The sequence below is a fragment of the Lissotriton helveticus genome, chromosome 6 (assembly GCF_964261635.1).
Source record: "Lissotriton helveticus chromosome 6, aLisHel1.1, whole genome shotgun sequence".
NCBI lineage: Eukaryota > Metazoa > Chordata > Amphibia > Caudata > Salamandridae > Lissotriton > Lissotriton helveticus.
The window spans coordinates 254,230,662-254,250,211 of NC_136067.1; the positions used below are offsets into that span (position 1 = coordinate 254,230,662).

At 44.4% G+C, this 19,550-nt stretch overlaps 1 protein-coding gene across 6 annotated transcripts in view; it reads left to right on the forward strand.

Annotated features, from left to right (window-relative positions):
* The window catches only part of ITSN2 (intersectin 2), a 1,402,222-nt gene that overhangs the window by 186,136 nt on the left and 1,196,536 nt on the right, over positions 1 to 19,550 (forward strand). For 4 of the 6 annotated variants that reach the window (XM_078647702.1, XM_078647706.1, XM_078647705.1 and 1 more), the window contains exon 2: positions 6,411 to 6,474. The exons of the other annotated variants lie outside the window; for them this stretch is intronic. In XM_078647702.1, the coding sequence (XP_078503828.1) occupies positions 6,447 to 6,474 (28 nt within the window). In that variant the 5' untranslated portion in view covers positions 6,411 to 6,446. The remainder of the gene's footprint in view (positions 1 to 6,410; positions 6,475 to 19,550) is intronic. 6 annotated transcript variants of the gene reach the window in all.

Here is a 19,550-nt window from a genome sequence, read left to right on the forward strand (position 1 = left end):
GGCAGGCAACGAGCACAGCTGTAATGACCCTGCTACGGCCATCTCCCTTACCGATGAAAGGTATGTTATACATCACATTTAAATTGTAGGGCCTACAACGACTTTCTTTTTTAGCTTTTGACAGATTCTGTCATTGATATTTTCCGTTTGTAAGAGACGAAAAACGATACCGCTGAATCATTTCAGCAGGGAAAAAACAGATACTGTGACAACTTTAGGAACGGATTATGAACGTATTTTCTGTGCAAAGTGAAGAACATGCCCTTGCATCGCAGCAAAGCCCTTCCATCCCCCCTCTCACCACTCTCCACTCTGTCCCCTCCCACCACTCTCCCCTCTCACCACTCTCCTCTCACCACTATCCCCTCGCCTCACTCTCCCCTCTCCTCACTATCTCCCTCTCCTCACTATTCTCACTCCCCCCACTCTCTCCTCTCTCACTACTCTATCCTCTCTCATCACTCCCCCCTCTCACCACTCTCCCCTCTCCTGACTCTCCCCTCTCCTCACTCTCCCCTCTCCTCACTCTCCCCCCTCCTCACTCTCCCCTCTCCTCTCCTCTCTCTCCTGACTCTCCCCTCCCCTCAGTCTATCCACTCTCCCCTCTCCCGTCCTCTCTCCTCTCTTCTCCTCTCTCCTCTCTCCCCTCTCCCCACTCTCCCCTCTCACCTGTCTCTCACAACTCTCCCCTCCCTCCCTCACCTCCCTCTCACTTCAATCCCCCCTCTCCTCACTATCCTCACTCTCCCCACTCTCTCCTCTCACACCACTCTCCTCTCTCACCACTCTCTCCCCTCTTACCACTCTCCCTCTCCTCACTCTCCACTCCCTCTCACCTCTCTCTCTCCTCACTCTCCCCTCTCACAACTCTCCCCCCTCTCACAACTCTCCCCCTCTCACAACTCTCCCCTCTCACCACTATCCCCTCCCTCCACTCTCCCCTCCCTCCACTCTCCCCTCCATCTCTCCCCTCTCCTCACTCTCCTCTCTCCTCCCTCTCCCCTCTCCCTTCTCTCTCCCCTCTCCCCTCTTCTCTACCTCTCCCCTCCCCTCTCCTCACTATCCTCACTCCCCCTCTCTCCTCTCTCACCACTCTATCCTCTCTCATCACTCTCCCCCCTCACCACTCACCACTCACCCCTTTCACCACTCACCCCTTTCACCACTCTCCCCTTTCACCACTCTCCTCTCTCTCCTCACTATTCTCCTCTATACCTCCCCCTCTCTCCCCTCTCCTCTCTCACCTCTCTCCTCTCTACCCTCCCTCTCTACCCTCCCCTCTCTCTCCTCCCCTCTTCCCTCTCTCCTTACTCTCCCCTCTCTCCTCACTCTCCCCTCCCCCCTCTTTCCTCACTCCCACTCTCCCCTCCCTCTCTCCAGTCCCTCTCTCCTCACTCTCCCCTCTCTCCTCACTCTTCCCTCTCCCCTCTTTTCACTCTCCCCTCTCCTCTCTTTTCACTCTCCCCTCTCCTCTCTCTCCCTTCTCCTCACTCTCCCCTCTCCTCACTCTTCAATCCCTCTCTTCCCTCCCTCTCTTTCCCCTCCCTCCTCACTCCCCTCTCTCCTCACTCCCCTCTCTCCCCCTCCATCTCCCCTCTCCCCACTCTCTCTATCTATTGCCCTCACTCTATCTATCGCCCTCACTCTATCTATCGCCCTCACTCTATCGCATCACCACAGCATCACTCAGCACCACCACAGCATCACTCAGGGGCACCACAACATCACTATGCGCCGCCACAGCATCACTGAATGCCACAGCATCACTTGTCGCCTCCACAACATCACTCAGCGCCACCACAGCATCAATCTGTCCAACCATTCAACAACAACTGGTTCAAATATGTTCTCTCAATGTTTTAAGCTTTAGTACAAATGTCACAAAAAGATGTTAATATTTCACTTCTGTTCTTGGATTTTCGTCACAATAAAATACACTGAACATAATCTTCATAAGTTATTTACAAAAGTTTAAGCTATTGCCATTATAAATTACAATAACTTGTATTTAAGTATTAATTAATAAAAAAAATTAAAAGCCATTGTTATTTGTAATATCAATACATGTAAGTCAGGTAAATACAACACCTATTTCATTACAAATGCTATAGGTGTCACATTTGCAAAAATTATAACTATTGGCATTGTAAATGACAAAGCTATTAATTTCGCTATTTTTAAAACCAACACATAAATAAAAAATGTGTCATTTACAATACCAATAGCTCAAACTTTCCTAATGTGAGACCTATTGCATTGCAAATGCTTGTTTGTTTTGTTGGGTCACTTATTTTTTATTCAGTGTGACAAATGGTTGCAAGAAAGTGGTAAATTCAACACCAATAGGACAGAGGTAAATATTTGAAGGCACAGAAGAGAAAACCACATTATTTTGCAATTATTGCTGCGGTTCTGTGGGGCTGATGGTCCCTTGAAGGCTATATATGATTTGTTAAATTCAGTGGTCACAAGTTCTCTCCTAGAGTTGGGCAGTCAGATGATCTCTTAGCTGAGCAACGTATGAGACGATTGGGTATATTTCTTACTTTTAGCATGTTTTCTACATGGAACATTGGCTTGTTTGTACCCCGCGGTGTCGGGAGCTTTTCTCCAGCATGCAGCCCATGTATAGAAGAAACATATATGGACATCTTTACTAAAACTGTTCCCGCCCTATAAGAGAGCAGCAAAACTGAAACTGTAAAGGCTGGAAGTTGGAAAATGATTGTGGGGAAGACAGGCTGTGTGAAAGAGTAAAAGATTACATGCTGCCTCAGTACACTCTTCCCCAATGGTATCCTTTGTCCCAGCTCTAGTTGCCTGGCTCACGCCCCTGATCTTTTTTTATTTTTAGGGCTCGGACTCCTCCCCCTGAAGGGGAGGAGTTAGAGAACTAATGTTAAAGGAGAAAAAAAAGAAGAAGAGGGCCTTGGAGAGAGAAATTCCAGACATTCCTTAGCGTTTTCTGTCATCTGGTCAGTGATTCGTCTTCCTTGTGTTTTCTTTTTAATAGGCTTGAAGTGATAGGGTAAATGTAGTTTTGTTCCGCTATTTTGAGGCATATTTCGTGCGTGCTCGCGCAAAGAAGTACATTATTTATAATTAGGAGCTGTCAGGGTGCCTCCGTTAGTGAATCCAGATGGCCGGGCGCGTTCACAAATCTGCAGCGCTCATTGCGCGCAGCTTCCTTTTCTGTGATGCTGCCGGCAGCTACAGGTAGCTACAGGTGGGGGGCCGTTCACTGCTCACCGAGTTGCACCGCTTGGCTTGCTTGGCGGGAGAACGGCCGCGGCGGACAGTTAGCGGTGGTTGTGGCGGGGACGAGTGATGATACGATCTCCGCTTACCGCTTGCTGCACTCCGCTCTCACCTTTGCCGCCGGGCTGTGGTGGGCTGTGGCGGCGGCGGCGGTGACGGTTCTGGTCACCGGCCCCCGGCTACGGCTCCAGTTCTTGTTTGTGATTTAAGTACGGTCTCAGATTTACTCTTAATCCATGTATACACTTAGCACATTTTACATTTTAATAGGAAAAGTAAATTGGCACAATACATGTTGCATTCGGACAGCACTATCAGCTCTGCGTCTTATTAGCTTTAACTACAACTGCTATGCAGGCATTAGCTACGCTCAGAATATTTACCGATTCGAAATCATTTTGTGTTATCCTAAATTCGCACAGGAATAATCCAACCTGTTTGGCATTAGTAATTAGCCGGTTAAGGTTCATGCCGTATGGTTTGTCAGCTATATTTTGAGCGTTCACGCTGACACGAATTGTTTCACGCAGTGAACGTGGTTTTCGAAAGAAGCAGTTTAAGATACACGGTTGCCTGGCCAAATTCACCACAACTTAGGTCAGTAGCATCCGCAGTGAGGCCTGTTCTACCTGTAAACACCAAGCCGTTGAATAAACATTTCATTGTGCTCAAAGACATTTGTTTTTGAAACGGGACTGAACTTTTTTTCGTTAGATTTGTTCGCATTGAGTAAGGGTTTGGCGTACTATTTATTTACTTTTATAGAATAGGAGCCTGCATTTTACATCCTATACTTGATGACGAGCGGGGGAGAGAGTGGTTTAGTACCATTTATCAACGTGTTTCGACGCTTTCTGTGTTTTATTTATTTTATTTGTTAAACATTTTTTTCTTTGTCACCAAAAAGTTGATTTATTCACCACATGCACACACTCCATAACACATGGCAAAAAGACATTGGCATTTACAATGCCATTAGCTCAAACTCAAATAAATCCGAGCCCGATTGCATTTCTAATGCTTGTTTTATTAGCCAAAGCATTTTTTTCCCCAACATTTTATGCATTTATTCACATAGGAATAAGGAAGTGCAAAACTCTTCTGGAGAAAGAAAAACACGAAATTGGAACTTTCCCATTCTATGAACAATCTGGTCAACAATGCTCATCCATAATAAATGTAAACTATACTGATAAGTACAGCTACTTAGAACCATACAACCTTTTCAATGCTATGGCTTGACATTGTCTAAATTAGGGAACTGCTGGTAGATAACAGCATCATATTTGATACTTTTAAGCAAAATGTAAAATCGCATCAATGAACTACTCAAAGGTGTCAGGCGTATCTTCATTTACAGAAAAGCCCTCTTGGCCCTGGTACTGCTCATTGTTGAAGGACTATCAGAGGGCTAGCTATCTTGCCTGATATACTAAGTTTCCATTTGGGCTCTCTTCACAAGGTTTAGATCTAACCAAAAAAAAACATGTGGACCATGAGGAAATGAAGGCTTATCGGCTAAAAATAAATAAATGCAGGCTGTGTTAAATAGTGCAGGGGCATCTCAAACATGTTGTTGTATGATGCTTACTAGGAAAACGTACAACTCCCTCTCTCTTCTCTTTATTTTTTTCTTTTTTTAAATCTGTTTTATTCGGTTTTTACATTTACAGGAGTTTTATAGATATTCGAGCTTTTGCATTTTGCAGTTGCATATCACAGAGAACTTCTGATGGATGCTATGACAGTATACATGATGCAATTAGCAGTATTATCAATAATTTGCCATGAGGTTCTCAGTCACAACCTGGCTCATCACCCCTGATGCGCAATGCTTAATTTGTGAGGGTGTTTGACAGTATCACTGGCACATATTTAAAACAGTCCACCACATGGTTCAGCTGTCTCTCGATCAAAGAGTTTAAAAATTCAAAATATGATTAAAAAAAAATAATACCAGCTCAAGCCATTCCGACATCTTTGGGTGACATAGTATAGTCCAAATTGTCACATTTATTTGAATGTAGCTATAAGAAGATATTGTTGGTACAAGCTGCAGTGGTCTCCTCAGAAATATCTTGGGCCCTGCCAGTTATTATTTTACAAATTATGCACTGCTGATGGGCCTGCATTAGATGTGATGCTGTCCCACTATCAATGTAATTTTGTGGCCCATTCCTGCTCGTTAAGGATAGGTAAGCGGCAAGCTGAGTGGCACTATCGCTTCTCTAAAGGCCTGTGCCATATTTTGCTTGTGCTTACCCCAGCCTCGTACGCAAAGCATTGAGTGCACACATAATGAGTGGGTCGTAGGTGGTTGCACTGTTCGATTGACCAAGTAAGTGACACAAGTTATTATTAAACTGAGCGTCCAAGCTGCTCATCAGCTACCCTTCATGAATCTGCTTCCAGTGCAACCCTTCTGTAATAAACTAACACATTTCAGCGCAGTGGCTTGACTGTGTCCGTGCCGATTTTCAGGATTATAGCTGCTGTTGCAGTTTTTATTTTTGCTGACTGCAAGATTGTAATAATAATATGTTGCCTTTCGCTAAAAGCTGACGTCCCAGCCTTAATTGTAGTGTGGTGCTTTGAGTTGCTGCAGTTTTGTATTCGGTGTTTAATGACAGTAATTCCAGTGCTGTGATTGCTAAAAAAAAAAAAGACTGACTTTACTCAGATTGCAAAAAAAAAACCAATAAAAACTTTGCATGCATAAAGTGTCTTGTGCCAACATGTATTTTCTCCTTTTCCTAATGAATGCAACGGTTATTATTGTGAGCGCTTGGCTTGGGTTCTTAAACGGCAGTGCGCGCCCCGTGCCAAGGGCCCATGGACCATGTGTTGATGCTGTAGTTCCGCTCTCGTGCAGTTGCTGTAGTTCCGCTCTCGTGCGTGGTGCCCGGGCTGTGAAGCACGGCCCGGCTGGTGCCGCTCCCCTGTAAGAGCGCGACACTGGGAGCTGACTGTGCCTGCACGGCGCCTCCCCGCACCCCTCCCGAGCGTACACTCAGCTGCTTCACGGGCAGCCTGAAGCCCTGCATTGTTCGCCCTTGGAAGTGCGCTGCGGCCGGGCCGAGGGGAAGCGGCGTCCCCCGCGCCCAGGGGCGCTCTCGCTGCTTCGTTAATGGGACAATGTTTTCACGTTGCAGATGGCCGAGAGCTAGCGCCGCACATTCGGGACCACGATGGCCCAGTTTCCCACAGCCATGAATGGTAAGCAGTCTTGTTCTCCTGCATGAACTGTTGTGCTCTTTGTTGGGACAGGAAGACCCCTGTCAGCGCTGGCTTCCGATATTTGTATGTGCTGCACGGGTCAGGGGATGCTTTTGTTGCTAAAGATTGCTGTCGTCAACTTGTTATGCACGCCTCCTGTGACATATGGCTGCCATTAATGTGCTCAGCGTCCATTGGTGATTTTGGAAATTTCAACACACACATGCCAGAGTTACGCCGAGGTGTTTTTGTCGGCACCTTTCCTGTTTAACTGTCCGTGAAAAGCTTCATTTATTTACAGTATACAGATGGTCTGTGATTAAAGCTACTCGTTGATGGTAACCGTACTGGACAAACACCACAGAACCAACTATTAAAGCTCATTTGAAGTACTGAATTAAAAGCATTCGGAATGTACTCCTAAAAGGTGATTTATTTTAAATTAAACTTGTATGTGGAATGTTGAGAATCTGACCCCAAAGTTATTTTTTTTCTGACGTGCAGTGAAAAGCAGTTTCCTTAATGTTGGCACAGTGGGAAAGCCTGCTCTCTTTTTGCGCAGTCATAACACAGCGAAGGGAAAGATAAACTTTACAGTGCCTGATGTTACACACCGTCCTGTTGACAGAAGGCAGCAGTGTTCTGGTGCTGCTCTGCTGTCTGCAAACCAGGTTATTGCTGCTGCACCACTCAGCGATGAACTCTGTTTTGTGTAGATATATTGTAAGGCTAAGCATTACTTGAAAGAGGAAAACTTTAACATTATCTATTACCATCACTACAAAAGTGCGAGGTAGAGTTCACCCTGTAATTATAGGGTTAGAAATAAATCCTAGCTCTCGGAGTTTGAAGTGTGCCAAATCTTTTATTTTCCGGGCTTTTAATTAGCAGTAGTCCGGGCATGCACATGCCAAGTATTCTGTGATTTGTCTGAAAGCCCTGTACTGAGGGCCAGAGTGCTTCTGCCTGTCGTGCAGTTCGTAATGAAACCAAAACCTACGTCCCTGTTAAGCGAAAACAAGTAGAGATGGGTGGATGCAGAATTCGTCTCAAACGCAGACTGTCATTATTGACATGGACCGACTGTAAGCAAATCAGACCGGCCCCGCTCCCAAAAGAAACTGTGCCCCCAAACTTTACACAGTGTCCCCTCGGTATTGCCGTGAAGCAACCTCAGGCATGCTTCTTCCGCCTTGGCGAGCCTTATCGGTGAAGCGCAGCTTGAGACAAATGACTAACTGCTGTTTCTGTCAGAACTACGAGAAAGAGGGTCAGCCTGGGTTTGTGGAAAGATGGAATCACAGCAAGTCATCTTGTGGATAAACATAATTTTCAGAGCCTCTGTAATCCTGAAACCCAGCATTAACGTTGCAGATGCACAGTATAAAGGCATTCTTACTCATTGTCATTTTAAAGCCTAGTACTATTTTGTGAATCCTTCAGATCTGCTATGTAGTTTGTTTTTTATTTCATAGAAACACTTAGTTTAAAACGGCCGTATTTCATTTAGAAATATACATAATTCCGATGACGTAACTGTCCTTAATTTGTGTGCCACACACCGTATCCTTCATATGTTTTTTTTACTCTAATCCGTTTCTCTAGGGCTTAGAATTGAAAAATCCAAGACACAGATCTCACTCTGTCCTGACATAAAGTGCAATCATTGACTCTAGGGTTGTAAAACAGTAGTAGATTGTTTCTCTTGACCTGTCTCAAGGGCCTTGGCTGTTAAGCAATGTTATTAGCAGATTAATCAATCAATCAATAATAACTTTTGTAAACCGCACTACTCACCTTGCAACTGGTGAGGGTGACTTTCCTTTCCAGTTCACTAACTGCTGGCCAAAATCTTGGCCTCAGCCTGTCTTACCCCTTAGAGCCTCTGAAAATGGAGCTTGTGTTGAAAGACCTGTAGCAGAAAATATTCAAGATGAAGGTTGTGAACTTGAAGCTCCAGTTCAGTTAAACAGTATATATCAATGAACCGTTGAAGGCAATGGATACCTTGAAGCTACCGGCTGTTGAGAGTTTGCTCATAATGTGTTCCTTTTTTTGCAATGGTGAATGCCACCACACTTCTCTTCTTATTGAACCACCAGTCATTTAGCAGGCACTCAAATACAGTGATTAATTGCATTGTGTAACTTCCTTAAACAAATCCCTACTAGTACTAGAGATCACTCAAAGACTGGCTTTATTCATTGTAAAACTCTTATACTTATTGCCCTGCATCAACACTGTCTTTAAGGACCCTAAATTTTGGTCTGCCAGGCTCTATTGGACGGAACCCTCCACAGGTCCCTGCACCATCATCTTCTCAGATTGTTTCTCCAGGAGAATACTTTCCTTGTAGGAGGGAGAATTTATTCTTATATCAATGGTCTCTGAACACAATAGATTGCAAGTTACTTTTCATAGTCGATGCAGTGGTGGGGAGTTTTGTCTTGAAGCTTTACCCAGAATCCTTCAGCTAGTCTGGGGGTAAGAGATTATTCACCCATTTTAATCATGGCACCCAGATTTCTTTATGTAGGGATGATAGAACCATATTCAAAGCCTCATTGTTATTTGTTATAATTAGTTGTCAAAAAAGGGTAATTCATATATACCCTGTTCTAAATCTAGGTAGCTTTAACTTATTTTTTCCTCTTTAAAAGTTCAAGTTACTGACACCATTTCTGTCCACAGTGCAACAGGCACAGTTGTTTTTAATCGATCGCTTTGTAGGTTAAATACTCTCACATCTCATTGATAACCAACAACAATTTATCTGACTAGTAATGGGAGAGGCATTTTTATCAGACCTAAAGAAAGGACTTTAAATTGTTTTCTGTAATAATCTTTACCAATATTCTAGCACTAGAAATTGCCTTATTTCTTTGTTAGAAAATTGTCATCTATCCACAGCTTTACAGAAAGCTGATCAGACCCATTCCACGGACCAGGCTTGGGACAGTCTCAGTCTGGTATTATGTGTCCATATATCTTATTTGATTTTGCTCAACGCTAATATTACACTTGCTTTATTAATCACTTCCCTTCCTGCCAGCTTCCATTCTGAACTCCACCAATGAGACCATTTTTCATATATGTTGTGCTCTCCTTCTCACCATCATTCTCTCTCTCACCATAATGCAGCTGTTTTCTGTCTGCCCTGCTGAACCTTAGTTTTTCCCTTCTACCTTTGTTCTGCCAACATGAATTGTTGACAACATTTGCACTATCCCCACTGCCCACAAATATTTTGGAAATTGTAACTCTCTGTAGCGTCTTGCCAGACACTTTAGCAGGGTTGCCCAACATCTCTCACACCCTATGTAGTGTTATTTTAGTCACTGATTTTATCCACACCTAACAAATCGTATACATAAAGCAATCAGTTCTCTGTTCAGGCAGAAGCATTTTCCACTAAAACATTACAATTTTTCTGCTTTGCTCTCAAAAGAAGTTGTAGAGTCCATTTCTCAGGCATACTTAATAAAGGCTGTAATCCTTCAGTCAGGGGCCCCAATGAGATGACACATGGTGTCCAAATAAATGCGTCATCAAAGATATATCAGATGCTGACAAAATAACCTCCAGCTCCCTCCCCGACTTGAGGCATCCCCATAATACATGCATGAGCGTGCCACTCTTCTCAATGCCTTTAGCAGGCGTCTGGTACATTCCAGTTTCATTTATGTACCCTGTGTGGGGTTTCATTCCAACAAGTTAATATTTTGAATGAAAAGTCATTGTACACAATTCGAAAAGTACAGCTGGCTCCATTGACTGTCTCCCCCCTTATTTTGCTTTCACTGGCTTACTGCGTTCCCTTTCCCAGGACAGTTTGTTAAATCCTGGCTCTTCCTCTGTAGCTTGTAAATGGCTAGCTCTAGTTTATTCAACATCTTTCTTCTAAGCTATTTTGTGAAGATTGTCAGTTGCCTTGTAGCTCCTTTCTTAATCTACATGTGCAGTATCCAGAAACTTAATTGGTAGTATTTATATTCTTCATGCTGTGGAAGCCCCCATTCTGCCTAAATCTATTCAAAAGGTTTAATTACTTCATTATGAAATCGGTCCCCTACTTTTGCCTTTTTTCTTCCATTACACATATCCTTGTCTTCCCTTGCCGTTGTTAACTTAGGATTGGAATCTTATGTCACAAACAAAAAAGGGAAAGTTTGTAAGGACGGCTGTCTGTTTCAACATGTCTTATCTGTAAGAAATTGGAGTTTTAGTTGAGGGGGTGAGAAAACACCTCAAACAATAACAATCGTTGTTATGTTGAACCACCAAAGTCACTAAATACACCTGTGCTTATTTCTCTGGTAGCTTGGCACAAAAGCAGCAGTCAGGCTTAACTTAGAAGCGAATTTGTAAATAATTTATGCAGTGCTCAAATAGTAATAAAGTGAAAATACAACACAAGAAAAATCCCAAACCAACGTAGAAAAATAGTATAATTTTAATACATATAATGACACTAAAACAACAAAAATCCAATAAGATGGACCAGAGGTATGAATTTTTAAAGTTTGAAATAAAATATTTCCAAGAAGCACAAAGTGACAACTGCATTTTTCTAGTTTCACTAGGCCAGGTCAAAGTCAAAAGTTAAGACCGACTGCAATGTATTGCCAGTCAGATACAGGCACCAGATTAGACGGGGTGGAAAGTTTATCTTCTAATTTAGAAACATTTTTGGAAGAAAACTGTTTGTCAATGTGTCATTAGCGTGGTAAGCTGTAAGCTGGTTCTGAAGCAGGGCTCAACAACATCAGGTTGCTGGAGAGCGGGGTCTCGGTGCAGTCGTTGAAGATGGCAGTAAAACTCCGAGCTGCCAAAGTCTGTGCCCAGTAAGGCCTTAATGTTACTGTGATGCTACTCAGTGTCAGTCCCGATGAAACCCTCTTAGGTTTGATTTTCTCGAAGTCAGTTCTCCTTCAGCAGAGCAAACCAGCAAGCTGAGGCCGAACGGTGGTCTGACGTTGACAGCTGCGACTTCAACAACAGTCCCGATCTCCAACAGTTATCCAGGCAAAAAAGTTGCAAAAAAGTTTTTTAAGACCTACTTTTGCATTTTGGGAACAGGAGGAGTACACTCTAACACCAGTCAAAGGTCCAGTTCTGCCTGGGGGGCACAACTTGGGGATTAGGACTCACTCCAACAAAGGCCAGCGCAGGGGCCTGGGCATGTCTAGTTGGGACTGGTCAGTTCGACAGTTGCAGGGAGATAGATCTCCAGAAGCTTGTTGTGTTTCTGTAGCTCAAACAAGAGGTCAACCAGTTGACCCTTGGAGTCACTTCTGGGGTCCTGTGTTCAAGGCATGCAGGTTCATTCTTCTCTTTGATTCTTTAGACAGCAGGGCAATCCTATTCTTCCCAGGTCCATCCTATTCTTCTCAGGTCCAGGAGTATTCTGAAAAGAAGTCTGTGTGGGTCCTCTTTTATGCAGAGTGCCAGCCTGCTAGTGGATGGCAAGCTTTCCCCCACCCCTAAACCAATTCTGGTTTGGTGCCAGCCTGACCAGAGAGACAAAGGGGAGGCATGCTTAGTTATGAGCTTCATCTGCCAGTGACAAGGTAGACACCGATTGAACCTCAGGAAGTGGCAGGGCAAGGGAGGAGTTCCCCACCACGGACCCAGAGTCCTTTGGCCAGTGTCTGAGCACAATACACATTTGACCATAGTTGAGCCATTAGGGTTCAGGTGACAAATGGACACTGGCATGAAAGTCTTTTAGTTTTAGGTAGAAAATTACAATTTTCGAAAAGTGTCATTTTGAAAAGAAATTAAAATCTGACATGATCATGAAGTTGGATTTTAAATTTCATGTAAAACATTTAATATACATGCCTTTTTTTATAAAAAATACCATGCACCCTGCCCTATGGCCATTTAGGGCATACCTTAGAGGTGACATATCTATGTATAAAAAAAGGAAGCCTTAGGTCTGGCAAAATGATTTTTTGGTCTGGCAAAATGATTTTTTTGCCATGCCGAAATGGTAGGTTAACTGCATACCTAGACTGCAAAGGCAGGCCTGGAGACATGTTTATAGTGGCACCTTTGTGTATGGCACAATAAGTGCTACATCCCTCTAGTAGTATTTCATTTACAGGCCCTTGGTACATATGGTCCCATATACTAAGGGCTTACAAGTTTAGAGAGTAGGGCACAGGCACTTTGCCACCAGTTAGCAGGGGTTAAGTGCACAGAGTTCTAGGGTCAACAAAAACGGGTTCAGCAACAGAAGGCAAACATCAGGGGTGATCCTGCAGAAAGGGTAACAACCAACAGTGACCCTCAAGTATTATCCTTGTAGAAGGCACCATTCTGATTTTGTGTCTTTTTTTGTACAGGCACAGCTTTAAAGCTTGTGTTTAAGGCTAAGGCATAATGCACCATTCAAAATTAGTATGATTACTACTTTGATACTTATTCCTGGCAATTCTGCTTTGAGTAAACTTTAGCATATTTAAGGAACTTCAGAAGGTCTTTGAGGACGGTATCACGAAATAGAAAGCACAAAGTACATTGAAAGAATAAATGACCAGACACAGTAAGGAAGGAGGTCTGGGTCTACTGAGTTTACAGTTACTACATATACAGACAGCACAAGACTGCTTTACATCAGAGTGGAGTAAATTAAAATGCTAAACAATGGTACTTCCATGACCATCATAAACATACCTATGTGTGCAGGTTTTATCAAAAGCGTGACTCACATGTTTTCCCTGAATCCATTTGTTATGCAACAACGGGATTACAAGCTATTGACATTTCTTATGTGTACGCCTCTTGTGCAGATGCACTGTTGCTCGCTGTGTCTACTGAAGCTTAAACAGTTTTCCTGATTTCCATCATCTCTGCACACCATATGAGTGAAGTGCAGGTGTTCTTTGTGCAACCACCATACACCACCTTCTTCCTGGACTAATTAATATGGGTAACCTGGGCAGTTTTCTTATCCAAAGTGGTTACCTCTTTTCATGTCAGTCAATATATCAAGTCTGCCAACACTTTAAATGACGGGGAGAGAGAGGTTCCATTGGTTCAACCCTAAAAGGGCTATCAGTTTTGTAGTGTAGCGCCGTTACCATTTGAAAAGCAACATAGACCAGATACGAGGTTTTTCATTGTGTTTATTTCCTTCCCCCTCCTCTTAGGCCTAAACTAAATAGGGGGTCACCTTTATGCTTTACTGCAAGGAATGAAAGCAGACAGCTCCTCTACCTCTCAGTATCCTAATAAATATGCACACTGAGTGAAAACCAGTGCAAAAAATTAGACCTAAAGTAATCCGGGGAAAGAGGGTTGGAATGTTAGAAACACTGGAGTCTTCTCTGCAATACTGCTGCATCACAGATACTGATTATTATATGTCAACACAGTGGATCATAACAAAGTTTGTCAGTCTGGCACATTTACTCCTACTATTCATAGTCATGGAAGAGCGGAGCTCCCCGCAGGTGCATGGCAGAGGATATGAATTCCAGGTAGACTTGATCTGTGCAATAAATCAGAATCCTGAATGGAAAGGGACCCTGAGAGAAAACAACAAATGTGCAATGCTAGGATAAACTGGTCCAAACTTTGAGCGACAATGGAAGAAACCAGTAACACACTCAGTTGCAGGAAAGGAAGTGAAGCCCAGGCTGCCTTCTAAACTGCTGTGCCACTCTTAAGCGGGAATTGGAACTAATGCTTTGTCCGAATCCCATGGACTAATAGTGATGGCCATCTTGTCTTGAGAAGGAAGTTATCTATGACATCTATTTTGTTGTCCTCAGTCTCTCAACCACCATGAGTTCACTGGGTTCCACCACCTCCAGCTCCATCGACCATGCCACTTCAACCAACATTATTCACCTACATCTGTCTGCCCTGGTGTTTACCCTCTAGTTTGCATGTGGATGTGAGCTTGGTTTCTGGGGATTCCTGACAGTACCCCACCTCTGAAATGTTCCCTATGGTTCGATGGGGAGCAGAAATGAAAACTTGAACCATCAGGATAGCATGGACACATGAAGCAGGTTCCTAGGCTATAACCCTTTCAGCTAATGAGGTACTCTAATTGGCCATTCACCTATCAGGAATTAAGAGTTGCACGGACCCCACATTTTTAATCATAACAGGAGGTGAATGAAGGGATTATAGGAAGCACCAGGAGCTGAAAGCTACAAAAGAGATCTGAAAAACAGGGTGAACCCACTAGTGCATTACTATGGTAAGTTGAATAGACACAGGACTGGTTGCAATAGAAATTGGAAACTGCCTAACAAAATGTGGAGCAAACGTTTTATTATACCGAGGCAGATGTAAGTACCAATTAAAAAGCCATTCAGTCTGCACCTTTGTAAGAAGTCCCTGGAGAGCAATATGAATACGCATATCTCTTGTACATGACTTTAGCGGTGTTTGAATGATAGATTACATCCTCATGAATGGATTGTAGAGAACATGCCAAGACATGGGGGCAGAGGGAGCTGGACTCACTGGTTGGTCAATGGATGAGAACCGGGTGGATAGAAACACGTAATAATTTGATGGAGCTATGTAATGAATAACTGTTCTGAAAGTCTTCTGTTAGAATCTGTCATACTCCATCATCTTGCTTTTTTATGAGCTGAGGTATTGTTAAATGGACTAATTCAGGAGTTCTGTCTCCTCATCCGATTTTGGGTGTCAGCTACTTAATTTTTTGTTCCCAATATCCAACATCCTTATTGGAGTAAGCCAAAACATTTAAAGTAACTTTTTAGGTTTAAGATCTCTTTTATTAGAAGTATAAACAACAAATACAACCATTATCCCACCTACATCCAATAGCCGGTGAGGCAGCACTAAGTAACTGTAACGGCAAGTAAAACGTAGTAGGTTACAGGGGACAGGGTGGGAGAAAAGGACAGAATAGGGGAAGGGTGTGTTGTGACAACCAGTCGAAAAGGTAATACCTCAAGGTCATGTTATGGAGGGGGGTTGGAGCCAAATAGCATGCAGTCGTCAGCCACCTGTCTGAGCGTGTTCCCAATCAGTGTGGGTCAGGCAAAGAACTCGTAGATATGTTGGACACATCAGTTCTCGAAATTCGTCTGAGAGATGGCAGATGCAAGGCCCCCATGTCTTGTCAAATAATGGCAGCATGTGTGTCACTGCTGCCGTCAGTTTTTCCAACTCCAATAGTTCCCATAGTTTGTGAAGCCAGTCCTTGAAAGTCGGGATCGTGCCTGAACTCCATCGAGCGAGCAAAAGGTATTTTACAGCTCCCAATGCTAAGGTGATGGCTCACTCGTTAGTTGACCTTAAGGGATATGTCAGTGGGTTTGGGAGTCCCAGCAGGACGTAACTGGGGAAACGGGAAATGTCTGTTTTATATATTCCTCATGTTCCAATTTCTCCATCCATAAATACAAAACTGGGGGGAAAACATTCCCCCCCAGTGAAGAAAGCTCTTTCTCTACACCCCAGCAAATCTAGAGGCTAGCTTTCTCCATCCCATCCTGTAGGGGGAGTTCGACAGCCCATATTTGGAGTAAATATCTGAGCATTTTTAGGTCTCGCCTGAGCCAATGCGCTTGCACATTGCTCCGGCGAGATTATAGTAAGCGGAAAAGAACAGTCTACCAAAACGGCTGCGGACCGCATACAGTTCATGTGATCTATGCGCGTGCACACATAATGCGAGACACTTAACACACCACCATTTGTCTGTGCCTCGGCATCAGACTTCAAAGGCTGCCGCTCCCCCCGCGTGCACATCGCGCACCACCATTTGTCTGTGCCTCGGCTTCAGACTTCAAAAGCTGCCGCTCTCCCGCCCACCCCCCACCACAGCAATGCCGAGAGCTTGTTTCGGAACGAAAGTGAAAGCCTACCGTGCTTGTTTACAGTAGCCTTGCTCCTCAAATGCTGTTGCTGTGTTGCCCTTCCTCTAGGGACACTCAGCTTGAAAACACTCGACTTGCTAGCTGCAATGCTACAACCGCTATGCTTTGCCTCTAGACACGTTGATCCCTCGCAGACAGTGCTGACTCTGCCCCTCCTGATTCTGAAACTGACCAACACAGTCACCACGCAGTCTCTTCTCTCGGTCTGCCCTGCCACCATTTACTTCGGACCCTCACCCTCACACCTCCTCACCCTCACACCCCCTCACCCTCACACCCCCTCACCCACCCTCACCCCCCCTCACCCCCACACCCCCTCACCTACCCTCACCCCCCCTCACCCCCATCACCTTCACCCCGTCACCCTCACCCTCACACACCCTCACACACCCTCACTCACCCTCACAACCTCACACCTTACACCCCTCACCCCCTCTCACCCTTACTCACCCTCACACCCTCACCCTCACACCACATCACTCTGGGACACCACCACATCACTCAGGGACACCACCACATCACTCAGGGACACCACCACATCACTCAGGGACACCACCACATCACTCAGGGACACCACCACATCACTCAGGGGCACTACCACACCACCACATCACTCGGGGACACCACCACATCACTCGGGGACACCACCACATCACTCGGGGACACCACCACATCACTCGGGGACACCACCACATCACTCAGGGACACCACCACATCACTCAGGGACACCACCACATCACTCAGGGGCACCACCACATCACTCAGGGGCACCACCACATCACTCAGGGGCACCACCACATCACTCAGGGGCACCACCACATCACTCAGGGGCACCACCACATCACTCAGGGGCACCACCACATCACTCAGGGGCACCACCACATCACTCAGGGGCACCACCACATCACTCAGGGACACCACCACATCACTCAGGGACACCACCACATCACTCTAATACACCGCCACATCACTCAGCCCAACCACATCATCACTCAGCACCACAACAGCACTGTCCTTGCTTGCTACCAACAAGCATTGCCATAGCCAATAGGACTCGCATTAGGAAAGTGTAAGCTATTGGCTTTGTGAATAACAATGCTATTAATTTATATATTTTCAAAGCCACCACAACTCAGGGACACCACCACATCACTCGGGGACACCACCACATCACTCGGGGACACCACCACATCACTCGGGGACACCACCACATCACTTGGGGACACCACCACATCACTCTGGGACACCACCACATCAGGGACACCACCACATCACTCGGGGGCACCACCACATCACTCGGGGGCACCACCACATCACTCGGGGACACCACCACATCACTCGGGGACACCACCACATCACTCGGAGACACCACCACATCACTCGGAGACACCACCACATCACTCGGGGACACCCCACACCACTCTGGGACACCACCACATCACCAGGGGACACCACCACATCACCAGGGGACACCACCACATCACCAGGGGACACCACCACATCACTCGGGGACATCACAACATCACTCTGGGACACCACCACAACACTCTAATACACCACCACATCACTCTAATACACCACCACATCACTCAGCCCAACCACATCATCACTCAGCACCACAACAGCACTGTCCTTGCTTGCTACCAACAAGCATTGCCATAGCCAATAGGACTCGCATTAGGAAAGTGCTATTGGCTTTGTGAATAACAATGCTATTAATTTATATATTTTCAAAGTCAACACATATTAAAAAAATTGTCATTTACAATACCAATAGCTCACACTTTCCTAATGCGAGACCTATTGCATTGCAAATGCTTGTTGTGGAAAGGGGTTGGATCGAAATTTAGGAATGTCCGCAAACATTCTTTCAATTGAAATTCCCAAACGTCCTAAGAAACCACACTTTTGAACATCCACTTCTCATCTCTTGAGTGAGATTTACTTTTATCAATTTTGTTGGTGGTTTGCAGTAGTAAATGCAGTTGCACCTTACCCTGTTTAAATTGCTGACATGTGGAAATTATGTATTTTTTACTGTAAACTTGCCTCACAACAGGAAATACCTTTGTAAATAGGCTTCATAGAGTAGGATGAACTCAACTGACCTCTTCATCATTTAACTAAGTTAATCCGGACACAGACGTGTCTTGTATTAGAGAGCACATAAACATAAGTGGTTCTGTCCGATAAACCATCTTGCTAATTACCAAAATGAATAGTTGCACATGCTTGTATGATTGACTGCTTTAAGAAAATACATCCATAGACATGTAGGTCCGAACAACTCAGTTGTTAAGTGAATACAATTGGTTTTCTAGTAGCTGAAATACAATAATACATATAATGAAACATTGAGGTGTTCCTTACATGCTAGATCAAAAGTTGCTTGTGAAGTTCATCGGAAATAATGAATACATGTAAACAAAAAACACTTCAGGTTCATTGACTGTCCTGTCCAATTTGTACAAATCTGTAGACCCTCATAAATGGGCGACTTTCATCTGTCCTTGGATGTTCAAAAAGCAGAGTTTCAGTTCAGGCAGCATATTGAACTGTAGACGTTTCAACCCTCTTATGAAGCGTATGCTTTCTTTACAACTAAACCAGTCTTCGTCAAGGCTCAGTAAAGTTCCGGGCCCCAATGGGCCCCATCCCACGGTATTTAGGCTCTTCCAAACACTTTCTGACCTAACTATAAACAAGTCCAAATTTTACCCTTATTATTTTAATGACACTGCCCGTTTAGACCCTGTTCATTTTGAGCTTTGGTCATTTCCTTTTGCACCCACCACATTTAAATATTTGGGTATACAAATCTACAAATAGCCACAGGATCTGTTGGAAGGTAAAAATGCAAATCACATTCTGGACCTCACTACCACTCTCAGTGGCAGGGAGAGTGGCCATTTCTAAAATGGTGATGCTCCCTAGATTGCTTTACTTTTTTATTAATCTACCGATAATAATCCTAACACATATATTTAAAACGCTAAACACAATGTTAATTGAGTTAATTTGGGGTAAGAGACGAAGGAGAGTGGGACTTTCTAAATTACAGCTCGGTACAGACCAGGGAGGCTTGGGTGTTCCAGACTTCCAGGCATTCTGTTATGCCAGCCAGCTCCAGTGGCTTTCTTACTGGACAGCTGGTCGCCACTTGCCAAGAGATTGGCATGTCGTGGTCAGCATGGGACA